This window comes from Chinchilla lanigera, unplaced genomic scaffold, assembly GCF_000276665.1.
Source record: "Chinchilla lanigera isolate Chin_1 unplaced genomic scaffold, ChiLan1.0 scaffold00147, whole genome shotgun sequence".
Lineage (NCBI taxonomy): Eukaryota > Metazoa > Chordata > Mammalia > Rodentia > Chinchillidae > Chinchilla > Chinchilla lanigera.
In genome coordinates this window covers 2,732,655-2,746,432 of record NW_004955548.1, presented here as the reverse complement: position 1 = coordinate 2,746,432, position 13,778 = coordinate 2,732,655, and the positions used below count along the sequence as shown (strand labels likewise).

The 13,778-nt window shown below is 33.1% G+C and overlaps 1 protein-coding gene across 1 annotated transcript in view; it reads right to left on the bottom strand.

The window, feature by feature from the left end:
* The window catches only part of Nrk (Nik related kinase), a 121,904-nt gene that overhangs the window by 51,116 nt on the left and 57,010 nt on the right, over positions 1-13,778 (bottom strand). Inside the window, 3 exon segments of the mRNA XM_005412012.2 lie at positions 1,918-2,008; positions 4,156-4,266; positions 7,351-7,476. Coding sequence (XP_005412069.1) covers positions 1,918-2,008; positions 4,156-4,266; positions 7,351-7,476 — 328 coding nt within the window.

The window sequence follows — 13,778 nt, the reverse complement described above, 5'->3', positions numbered from 1 at the left end:
ATACCTATGAAGCTCAGAAGCTTCATATAGGAAAGAATATGAAAGGAGAAAATACTAGAAGAAACAATAATGAACAGAAAAAGTAGGAGAAAAGAAAGAAAAAGAAAAGCTGAATTTAAGATAAAAGATGGAGTTGAAACTTCAATGATGGCCTAATTTAACCTTTAATAACCTTTGAGAGTAGAAAAATGAATATTTGATCAATTATACCTGCCACATAAAATTTTTCCTGTCCTTTTTCTTACTGTCATTTCCTTTAGCTATCATTAGTTTTGCCTTCTGCAAGCTTCTCATGACGTTGTTTAAAAATATCCTATGATCAGGATTGGGGTGTAGCTCAGTGGTACAATACTTGCCTAGCATGTACAAGGCCCTGGCTTCAATCTCCAGCACTGCAAGAAAAAATATCAACCTAGGATTTGAGAAATCTAAATACATTCTATAAAGGTTATATGTAAAATAATCTAAATTAAATTCTAATCCATCTCTCAAAGGTCACCCTCAGTGTAAAATACATGATCTTTGATGCAAGGACTTTATGACAGATATTTTAGTGGCTTTTTACTTACTTATAAGTTCTGTTCTGTGTTTCAAATGGGTAAGCAGCCAGCAAATTGATCAAAGCATAGTGTTGCACTTTACATATACTAATGGTTTAAATAGCCTTTATGTGGACTACCTACTCAGCAAATTAGAAATCTATACACCTCTTATGTTTTAATTCAGATTCATAAAATTGTGTTATAAGGATTGTAACTTTTAGATATAAAAGAAATAGTATATTTTCTTGAAACTCATTTATTTCAAGAAAAGTTACTATTGCTTACTTATTTCACAAACGTTCAACAAAAAATAGTCTGAGTGAATGATTAAAATCTCTAGTTCTACTAGTTGATCAAAATGGGAGAAATTTCCTGAGTTTATGTTAAAAGACATGTTAAACATACTTGATATAATGAAAAATAATACAGATGATTAAATGATTTTTGTTCTGATCAATTAGGTTTTCTGTCATTACACAGCACTGACATAATTTTATGGTTTACTGAAAAAAACCATTGGAATATATATATATATGTATATATATATATTGTGTGAATCTATATGTATATGTATAGCCAACATCAAAAGTTGCAAAATATTATTCCCTGTGCAAGTGACAGAAAATGTGTGTGTTTTAATAAATTATACCTCTCTATACCCTCTCTGTACCCTAGAATATAAATCTACAGGTTTTATGCATTTTTTGATTTTTATTTGTGAATTTAATTTGGATATAATCAAAGCAATTTGTGTTCAAGTAATTTAAAATTCTTTGATATACTTGGAAAAATAGAATGTGGATATAGAAAGAAATTTTGAAAATCCCTGTTTATAATATATAAATTTCCACATGGTAAATACTGAACTTACTGAAATAAATATAATAACTATCTATAATAGAGGGTAAAGAAATGACCAAAAAATAATACTGTTCTTTGACCCATTCATCTGGTTTCAGTCTGGTACTTAACTTTATAAGGTCTTATAAGAAAAATAAATAAATTTGCTGCTGAAAAAATTGAATAGGGTTTCAGAGTGGGGAGATGGGAATTTAAATGGGCTATGCACATATTCCAATCCTCTACAATGAATGCAATCATGTTCTGGAAACATGCAATACTAAAAGCAAAAGAAAAAACATTTGTTTTATCTACATAACTTTAAAGAACTGGCTAGCTGCACCCTTTCTGTGTTGCCATAACTCCCTTCATAAACAAATTTTAAGTTTTGGATTAGTTCTGCAGGTAGAGAAGACCCAGGTCAAATAAGTAGAGGATATTGGAAGAAGACATGAAAGAAAGCAGTTATATTAACGGAGTTTTCTTGATTAAAATGTTTTGCGCCTCACCTAACATACTGCAAAAATATACTTACCCAGTTTTACTTCAGCATTGTGAGTCAGTAGCACATTCTGGCCTTTGATATCCCGGTGAATTACTCGGTGTTCATGAAGGTGAGCTAAACCCTGTGTGTATATGAGAAAAAGATCCCATCAGTATATATTGTTCCCTTTTCTGGTACTACTCTGTATTTTTGGGAAAATATTTGGTAAGAAATGACTCAGCTTTGATTTTTCAGACATAATTCTTTCTTTAGGCTGGAGTTACTACAACAATTTCCCAGAAATTCTACTTTTGGCCATAAGGAAAAGAAAATAAACCAAGACATCAATGAAAGAACAGAACACTATAAAATAATGTGTGTATACATTGGGCCACTTTACTTTCCTTTTTACCCTCCATATTTCCAACTAACCATAAGAGTAAAGAAATGCACATCTTGACCATATCATAGCTCAGACATAATTTTTCTCTATTTTTCATCTTCATCCAACTATTCGTGTAGTCAAAAATATTTTCAGTCAGCCTTGTAGGCTGAGTATTTGAGGGAATATGGAAATTCATTTTAAAACATTTACAATTTGTTTTGGCTTACCCTGCTGGCTCCAGTCCATTCACCACTAAAACTAACATGACCTGGCTAAACAATGACATTAGGCTGCTATGAGTTTGCTCTAGATATTAATGGGGAATTAATAATAGAAGTAATAATAAAAACAACTAAAATTTGTTTAGCCCTTATTCTTTGCTAGATATTTTGCTAAATGCTTTGCATGGAGTAAATTATTACATCTTCACAGTAACCCTTTGCCGAAGATGTTAGTAACTATTATCTTATATACACAAGAGAAAAGTGAGACAGGAGAAATTAAACAGCTGACTCAAGGCCACATGGCTAATACACGGTAAAATAGTTTAAACTCAGTGTATAGTGCACACTCTTAGCCATTCATATTATTGTCACAGATAAGTCTAATTGAAAGAGAGGAATGATATTGTAACAATATTAAATGGTGCCACTCATGGCTGTTAATGCTGTCCCTGGGTGATTTTAAGCATTTTAGCCACAAATAGAAAACTAAGTTTGGTAGGGTGAAAATGTTCTTGCTGTCATGAAATTAGGCAGTAGAAATTTTTAAAAAATAATATATAATATATATTATGTATCATATTATACATCATTATATATAATATATTACATTATGTATTCCATTCAAAGAAGATATCTGTCTAAAAAGACTATAGGTAGTTCGAATCCTTCTATAGAACAGTGACTTCTCCTAACTGGCCTTTGTCTTCATTTATAATCATAGTGCTACAGTTTTTAAAACATGAACTCTAGTGTGGGGATACTGCTGCAATAGTAGAGCACTCGCCTATCGTAAGTGAAGCCTGTTGTTCAATCACCAACACCAAAGAAAAAAGGGGAAAAAACACTAGAAAACAAGAAAGAACTATAAGTCCTAAAAATATAATAATTCAAGATCTGTGATCCACTGAACAGAATAGTTTGAAACTGACAGCCATTAAAGGCTATGAGTTGGAAGAACCTGGTTACACATGTTGTTGTCCAACATAAAATTGAAGGACATCAATTCAATATTTAACTTTCATCAAGCTTTCTGGTTGTTTTTAATTTCTCTGATCCAAAAGTTATGTTTAGAATTCTTTTCTTTCTCTCTCTCTCTCTGTCTCTCTCTGTCTGTCTCTCTCCCTCCCTCTCTCTCTTCTTTCTTTCTTTCTTTCTTTCTTTCTTTCTTTCTTTCTTTCTTTCTTTCTTTCTTTCTTTCTTTCCCTCCTTCCTTCCTTGCTTCCTTCCTTCCTTCCTTTTTGTTTTCTTTCTTTTGCTCTTTCTCTCTTTCCTTTCTTCCCTCCCTCCCACCTTTCTTTCTTTCTTTCTTTCTTTGTTTCTTTCTTTGTTTCTTTCTTTCTCTTTCTTTCTTTCTTTCTTTCTTTCTTTCTTTCTTTCTTTCTTTCTTTCTTCTTTCTTCTTTCTTCTTTCTTCTTTCTTCTTTCTTTCTCTCTCTTTTTACTTTGTAATGGGAATTAAACCGAGTTACTTTCCCAGTCCTTTTCCTTATTTTGAAACAACAGTCTTGCTAAATCACTCAGATTGAATTCAAATTTACAATCCTCCTACGCCTTAGCCTCCTAAGTAGCTGGGACTACAGGTGTGCACTGGCACTAAAATTCTAAAGCAATAGTATGTGCGATAGAGATTACATCCTCCTAGGTTCTTTCAAGACCAGAGAATGATCACATGAAAACTCACCTGAAGGATTTCTCGGCAGATATAAGCAATCCAATCTTCTTTTAAACTCTGACTTCTAGTCATTCTCACAACATCAGTGACTGAACCTGCTGCACATAACTCCATCACCATCTGAGGGGAAGTCATCAAAATTATAAAGAATTAGAAAGTGGCATTTTGAAAATATCTAGAGAATTTTAGCCTGTATGGCTTGAATTTATATGTAAAGGTTAGAAATGGAAGCAATGCAAAGACTGACTCAGTTGTCTTGGAGGTCTCTAAAGGCTAGGGAAGTTAGAATCTGTGGAGCAGGAAAGTCAGGTACCACATCAGGGATACTTAACCAGGAGGAAGGATTTTGACCTAAGCCTTGAATTATAGATAGTGTTTGGATATGCTTGGAAGGAAGAACATTCAGTTTATGGAAAACACAATGAACAAATGCCCTCAGAAGGAAGCTGAGGGGATAAGCGTGAGTGATCACTAGGGTGGGAAGAAAGGACTAGTCGAGGCAACAGATTGATTTAAAGTGAAATAGTACTATATGTAGAGTTTAGAAAAGGTACACTTGAATGTCAGCAGTATGTATGATTTTCATTGTTTTGTTTATTTTCAAACTCTGTATTATTTTCTCCCAAATTCTGATAAACTGCAAACCCAAGGGGAATTTGTCAATTGACTTCTTTTAGGATAATTTATTTCAAATGGAATTAATGCTAAGGAAGTTTATTTATAATCGTTTTGACAGTATTTCAATCTGATTTTACTGTTAATAAACTCAATATCTCAGGAAAAATACTTTTGTCACCAATGAGATGAATGCCCAAATCGCAAATTTCCTTCAAAATAAGATTAGTTAAGTTGAGAGGATAGACCAATATAAACAAGAATATAACTATTATAATTAACCAACCAAACTTAGAAGTGCAGGTTTGTGCCTCATTACTCATGCTAAAACCAGTCAATGAAATGTATAAATTACATCTTTTATCTATAGCCAAGCTAACTGTCACTATAGTTGAATGAAAGCACAACAATGAACTCAAAACTGTCATTATTCAAAAAGTCGATATTATTTCCTTTTGGAATATCAATATTTTCTTTCAAAAAAGCTACTCCTTACTTTGTAATTGTTCACCACTCACAATATTGAATGTCTTTGAACTGTGTATACTGTCATCAAAAGAAGAAAGAACGCAGCCAAATGAAATCAATAGTACAGATGAACTGTGGAAGGTAGATTTTCATGTGGGGGATTAAGTACTGACTATTGGATGGGAACAATATATACACTGTGGTAATGGAAGTAAATGGATTCATTTTGAAGTATCATTAGTCTTAATACCATTCAACTTAAACAGACCCTGAAAGATCTTGTTGATATTATCTAAATCAGAAGTGCTCAATTATAAAAAGAAGAGGAAGCATTTGCCAAGATTTCCTTAGCTTTGTAAGCATAGTGCCTGAAGCAATACTTTATGAATGGTAAATATTTAGCTATTTACATACTTCCTAATTGCTTTTCTTCTGGTTTACATGCACAAAGTGTAAAGAGTCTATGACCTATGGAAATTCTGAGCTCCACAATTAATTTATGCATTAAGTACCTGCTCATCCTTCAGATCTCAGTTTAAGCTTTTGTTTCCTTAAGGAAGAGTTTTTCATTCCCCAGTTTAAATTTAGTTTCTTTTGTTATCCACTCACATAAAAACATTTTGTATTCCTTCTGACATTCATTTGTGCATTTGATTAATATTGGTCTTTGCGAATAGACTGTAAGCTCCAATGAGCCAGGGGCATATCTATTCAGCTTACTGTTGTGTATCCCCAGAATCTAGTAGAATGCTTGACAAATAGATGGTTTTCAATGAATGCATGTTGAATGACTGAATGAATTGAGTACTAATAGTACGTATCCCATAAGGAGACTGTAACATTTTTCATAGTTTGCCATACTATGAAAAGGAATAAACTTGTAAGTAAAGATATATGAAAAAAACACAGGTTCTATGTGCAAAATAACCTAAAACCAGTAACCATTTCAATTGTGCAGCAATATTTAAGATAATTTTAATTGAAATTGCCAGACAATAGATGAATCAACATAACTGGACATTTCAGAGAAAATTGGGTTTAACTTAAGATCTCTAAATTTGGTGGTTCTCAGATTGTTATGCTCATATCAGCAACATCAGTATTACCTGTGAACTTACTAAGAAGTATACATTTCACACACATCCCAGAGCTACTGAATCAAAACTTCTGTGAGTAGGGTCCACTCGGCTTTATAAAGCTCCCCAGAAGATTCTGATGTCTTCCATGAGCTGAAAAAATCACTGTTTCAATTCAACCCCTTGTTGCAAAGCTTTCTGTAGTGTCCACTGCCCTACCTGCTCACATCCATATACGGAATATAACAGAATCTTTTATCCACACTTGAAGATCCTGAAAAGTTCATTTGCTATTTTGAAAAGAAATATTACTACTGACTTGGACAGGAAAGGAAAATGTATTAAAGATATACATTACCCATACAGTGACTCCAGTTTATATTCTAAATATTATACTTTTTGGAAGAGCATTCCTAACCAAAGCTCATTATCTATAATGAACTAATATAAGGCAGAAAAATATCTGGTAACTGTGGCTTAGTTAGCCTAATATCTGATTAGCCTCCAAAATTTATATTTCATTGGTTCGGATTTTGTGGTACTCCAGCCATGATAACTAAGAAAATGATAAGTCAATTAACTACCTATAAAAGAATTCCTAGGAGTTATGTTTCACATAGGTGCATAAACTTTGAAATTGCTTAACATGTACCCGCATGCTCATGTTGAATACTAATTAGAATTGTTTATTATGCAGTCTTTATTTGCTAAGCTATCAGGCAGCCTCCATTCCAGTAAAACAGTGACTACTTTCAGTTAAAGGTGGCTGAGCTATATTAGAAAATATGTGTGTTACATGTTGCCAGTATTCACTTGAGTCCTCCCCATCCCACCAATAAACCACTTGCTAGACATGTAAGTTATTTTTCTTTATTTCTTCACTCTCAACTCTAGGAATTAGAGCACATATTTCCATTACTACCTTGAGCAATTGAGTGAAGAAGTGTTCCAGTAGGTGCACAAAAGTCTCATATCAACTTATATGAAAGTATATCTTTGGATAAAACTTTTTTATTGTATAATGTCAAGATAATTAAAAACATACCCAAAGTTGGTGCCTGTGTCCAGGGGGACTCAGCTTGAAAAATGCACCATAGAAAGACACAATGTTTTTGTGGAAAGAGTACTTCCTCAGTAGGTTGAGTTCAGTCCTGAGATCCTCTTCCTCATCCTGTGGAATAAGAACAGTGAATAAACTTCTAAACCATGCAATTTAATGACTACTATCTCTGAGGTACAGTAAATTCAAAAAGTAAAATGTTATGGGAAGCTCTTATACCCTACAGCAAATTATAATAAATTCTGAGCTTGAATTTTCAACAAGTGGCAATCTCTGGTAACTTAGTATTTGGGGGAAGGAGCTGGACTGGTAAACTGAAGCTTTCTTAATTCAGCAGTTCTTAAAATGTGGTTACTGGATCAGCACTACTGACCATTGTATAAAAATTTTATTGAATGAATTTGGAGAATTTTTGCTTGCTTTCTAAGGCAAAAATAACTTGCTTGATTGTTTTTTGGTTTTGCTCAGATATGAGAGACATACTCCACAATTAACACATGTAAAGTGTACCATTTCCTGCTTTTTAGCATATATACAGAGTTGTACATTTATCAAGACAATCAAATCTAGCAGATTTCTGTCACTCCACAATGAAACCCTTTACATTTTCGATATCACCCACCCAGAAATCGTACGTACACACACATCTCACAGATCTTTACTTTCTGTGTGTAAATTTATCTATTCCGGTTATTTTAAATACATGAAACCATATAATATGTGGCCTTTTGTAACTAGATATGTTTAAAATTCATGTCACATCATGAATCTATTTCATTCTTTTAGTTTACCATCCATCAATCGATGAATATTTGGTTTATTCTCAATTTTTGGATGTTGTGAACAATACTTCTATGGTCACTGATGTCCAATTTATATACGAACATATATTTCAATTTCTTCTATGTTTACCTCAGGAGTAAAATGCTCATTTGAATGGTTACTACGTGCTTAATGTTGTAATGAAATGCCAAACTGTTCTCCACACTCCCTTACAATTTTACATCCCTAATAACAACGTGTGAAAGGGATTCCATTTTCTCCATACCTTCACCAACACTTTTTTATCTGTTTTCATTACTATAACCATTATATAGTTGATGATGAAGTAGTATACAGTTGTGGTTTTGATTGAAAATTCCCTGATGACTAATGATATGGGACACCTTTTCATGTGCTCATTGGCCATAGCATATATTCTCTGACAAATATCTAATCAAAACTTCAATGTGCTCTTTTTTTTAGTTGAGCTTTCATTATTAAACTGTAAGAATTTTTATACATTCTAGATATAAGCACCTTATCAGATACATAATTTGAAAATATTTCTTTCATTTAGGTGGCTTCTTTGAGTGTACTTAACAAATGTCCTTTGAGGCATGAAAGTTAGAAATTTTGATGAATCCCAGTTTACAGATTTCTTGTTTTGTTGCTTATATTTTTGGTGTTATATCTCAGGATACATTGCTAAATAAAAGTTCAGAAGGATTTAATTTTTGTTTTCTTCTAGACATTTTATAATTTTAGCTCTTACATTTAGGTCTCTGATCCACTTTGAGTTAATTTCTGTGGGAAGTTAAGGCCCCCTTATGTGTATGGTCTCAAGTTGCATTCATTTACCTACACAAATCTCAATTGCATTGTCTCATTAATGTGAGAAAGTGGTAAGTAGGAACCAAAATGTACAATAGATACTGTGAATTGGGAAGAAATTTTTCAAAAGAAAATAAACTGCAATGGGAAAAACGGGAAAAGAAGGAAGGGAAAAGGAAAAAATACTTATGTCTACATACACAAGACAAGACAGTTATACAACTAGTTTCCCTTACTTGGTTGAAAAGGAAGATTTGTGCTAATATTGTTTGGACAATATTTCATGTTTTTATCTTGTACTCTGAGTAATTACTATGAAGACAACAATACACAATGTATTAACTCTTGTTAATCTCCTATTAGCCTGTTTTGAAACTCTGTTATTTTTTTCACTTTAAAATAAAAAAGGAAAGTAGACATCCAATTTTAATATTTTGTATGTGGATAGGCAGTATCACACTGCCAATTAGTCTGTGATTTATTACCTTATAAAGGCATTGTTTTGCTCTGTGCTTATCTTTCTTAAAACTACATTTCAAATAATTTATTTTCCTAATCAAGGCAGTGGTGCCTGTAGATGAAGTAAGGTATATAAGTATTGTGCCCTTATGGAAAATTTCCTTCAAATATTGCTAACAATTCATAGTGTATTTTTTCAGATATCTGTATATGTTAATGTAGTGACTAGAACAAAGGGATATATATATAAAATATGGCAATTTATTTTTAATATAAGCAAGCGCATATTTTTCTCACTATTCAGAAACATTCACTTTTATTAATAAAGCATATCTTTCCTTTTTCAATTTTTATTCTTATTAGTACGCATTTGCCAGCCATAATTATTGCACTTCCTTGTCGTGACTTGGTACATGCACCTAAAACATCTTAATTCTTTCATCATCTGCTTTTCCTCCACTCCTGCCCTCCCCCTCCATCTCTTGGTCCCCTTCCCTGTGCAAAGGACAACACTCTATATTAATAATCAAATGCACATTCTTTATGGCCTCATAAGACTGCATAAAATGAAGGTACAGGTCTGATGCTCAGGGATCAGGTCTAGAGGCAACTACGTTTGAGAATTATCTGCACAGTAAAAATTGAAACCATCTGACTTAGATAAGATAACTAAAGTAGAACACATTGTTGGAAAGGTAGTACTAGCAGAAGACAGTGTAAAACTAATCAGAAAAGAGCACCTACTCTGGGCAGTAGGACAGCTGAGTTTGGGCACGGATTTCCCAGAATAGAAAATTCTCTTAATTTCCCAAAGCTTCGATGTACTTTAAAAATAATGGAAGATGTCAACCATTACCTAGCTTCATAAATTGTTACTGGGACCAAATTGGGTCACATGCATAATGTCTCTGAAATCCTTGGAAAAGGGATGCTATATTCACGAGTTATTATTAAAATATATATCTGTTATGTCTCCTCTTGTCTGAATAAGAGTGCTATCAGAACTGTAGTCCTCTCTTTAGTTTTCACCTTAATCTACAAATGTCACCCACTCCCCCTTCATTCCCCGTATATTTGCTATTGTGGAGTGATGTGGGAAGTGATTCTTTCTCCTCAAGCTTCAGCTATATCTCCTTGTAAGATGACAGCCAAATAGTTTTGATAATCCTTTTCTTACTCTTATTTCTTAAGGAATCTGAAAAAATGTTTGCTTCTTAATAATTTGAAAATAACCACATTTTTGTGTACCCCTTTAGTTACCACATCCTAGAGAAAAATATCTTAATATATTAACTTACAAAAAGGTACTCAAATTGTTAGGAATTAACAACGAACATATTATTAGTTTGTGCATTAAGATGTTGTTGCTCTAATTTAAAGAAACTGCGACACAGGGAAATAAGATTTTCATGCAAGAACAGCGTAACTTATGAAGAGCACAAAATAGTACATGATGCAGTAGGAGGTGATGAAAGATGACTCAGAGAGGGATTCTGCACCCGAATAATGGATTCACCACTGAATTCCTTTGAATCCCTACTTGTTCAAAATTATATTTGTTTATAAGTAAATCAGCACTCTCATGGTATCTATACAAATTCAGTTCATACAAACTTTCTAGGAAAAATGTTATCGTCTAAAGTCTGAAGTGAAATACACTTGTAGAGTGTAAACAGAAAAAGACTTGAAATAAATACACAAAAATATCCTGTTCTGAAGCCCAGTTAAAAGGGATATTTTTCTTTGCAAAGAACTGGGACAAGGTCATTTGTCAAGAAAGCTATTAAAGATTTAACTGCCAATTTTCTTTAGCTCTGACCAGCATTTTCACCAACTATACTGACTTAACAACCTTAGGAAAGAAGTCTCTTAGCTGAATATAACTCCACAATACCTCAGTCTATCTATGCAGTGATCATTGTCTTTGTTCGTTTATCCTGTAAGACTCAGCAGCAAAAAGTGACCAACTATATTTTATACTTGGCTATATTGTGGCTTGATTTGAAAAATCCTCATGACATAAACATAAGGTTATGCACTAGGCTCTGTGGCATCTCCATGTTGATTTGTTTTTTGCTGGTAAAGTATATTTTCTCCTAAATGCCAAATATTTATGTTATGCTTTATTTTTAAAAGTTTCAAATCACAGAAAACAATACCTGGCAGCTGCAGAACATTCTTTGGAATTCTCTCTGGATTTTACAGTAGATTTACCCATAAGCAGTTAAATACTATACTAGAAAATAAATCTACATACCAATTTGTCTTATAGGGGAAGACGATAGAGCCTGATTTGCTCACTTGGAAATTCCCAATAAAAAATTCTTCCTTTCTAATTATTGTGTAATAAAAGCATGGTTGAATAAAATAATTAAATTATGCCATGAGAATTTATTGCATGGCAACCCAGGCTCTAGTCTCATTCAAGCCTCTCAAAGATGCTCAGTTAGTAAGTTCCCTTAAAATTACTTAAATATTTTTCTAGAAAGAAAAAAGTAAAAGTTAATCTTGTAGTTTCTATTTCTGTTCTGCAAGAAACTTAAACTTCATTCTATCCCTGTGATATAGCCTTTCTTTGAGATGATAATAATATCTGGCACTATGTAGACATAAACCACAGGAACAAGAAATTTTGTATGTACTCTTAGCTTATATTAAGATAGTAATGATATACTGAGAAGAATACAAACACATAATAGTGCAGTAAATGAGAAAGATGCCTTGTAAAGCCAAGAATATGAATAAATAGTAGAAGAAAACAAGGGCAAAACTGAGTCATTTAACCTAATTGGTTGGTTGATGCCAACATTTTTTTTTCGGGTTACAAACCTCATAATGCCAAGCAAGAACAGGAGGGTAAAGCCTGGATTCTAGGCAAGTATGATACTGCATTGTTGGTATAACTTTGCTTATCAGGAACCTGAGTAATAGAGAGGTAAAAGGATCACTTTTTCAATTTTGACTATTTAGTTGTAAAGTGGGATTTAAACTCAGACCTCTGAACTTCCTCATTATTGATAATTCCATGAAGCTCTCATATATATGAGCAAATCATAGACTTTACATTCTCAGTGATTCGAGATGATACAGAGATGCTAAATAGCTAATTAGGTAGCACAGACTTTTCTTACTAGAAGACATAACCAGAGAATTCAAACTCTCCAAATAGAAAAATCTTCTAAAAGTAAGTTTCTCATATAAATGTAAATTCTCCCAAAACAAATAAATGAAGATCAGATATGTTTGGAAGGCATTAGTGTGTATGCCACTCTCAATTACCATGAAGTTGAGCTTGTGAAAAGTATATAAGTACATTATATCCATCAGGCCAAGTGGGTAATGTAAAACTCTCACACATCTCCCAGTAATACAATGCTGCAGAATTTCTTGGCTCAGGGCCAGTTGATCCTAGGCTTGCCTGAATATCCTGGTTTTTGTCAAGAATAGGCAGCTCAAGGATGCCAGATCTTTCTTTGTAATTTTCCCCAGTTTTGGAATCAAATCATTTGAATTATGGAAAGAATGCCAGAAAAGTTTTGCAAAAGAATTTTAGAGTTTTATTAACATACGTGTTTGATAGAATTGATGAAATAATTCCATTCTTTTACCTCATATTTTGTGGTTTCTTTATCTACAAAATCCTGTAATAGCTGTTTCCTTTGGTTATGCTTTGTCTCTCAAGATACATTAGAAACAATAAGGAACCTGGTACATAATAGATAAATCATGAAGTTGTTTAGAGATTCATTTCTACTATAACTAGATTCTGAGTGTGATCATATTAACAGAAAAGATTAGTTTAATGTGTTTGAGAGTACACTTATTAAAATACAAAAATTTGAAATACTTTTTTTTTTTTTCCCCTCCGGTGCCAGGAACCGAACTCACGACCTTGCACTTGCCAGGCAGGTGCTTTGCCACTGAGCTAAATCCCCAGCCCCTGAAATACTTTAATCCTGCAAAATTGACTGCAGGAGATAATTAGGACAATATCTCAGTGAACTATATTGATAAGGACAGCATTGATTGGAACAATAATTCTGCAGTTAGGTCTATGTAATATTTTGACAGTTTACCAACATCTATTGCAGCAGGAGAATTCTTTTTGCCTTATCTTATTCTAAAGCCAGTGAATCAATAAAATTAGGATATCTCAAAAAACTACAAGTATATAGGATCTTCACTCCTTTATGTGGTTGGGTACAGTTGTTAGATGTCAAGACTTTAAGGCTGGGTAGCCTGTTGATTTTCTGTCTACTATTGATTTTACAATACAGAAAAGAGAGACTATCATTTGGCGCATATAGAATAGTAGTATTAGTTAGACTCAGAATGTGAGGAAAGCCATTCAGTACAGGTCA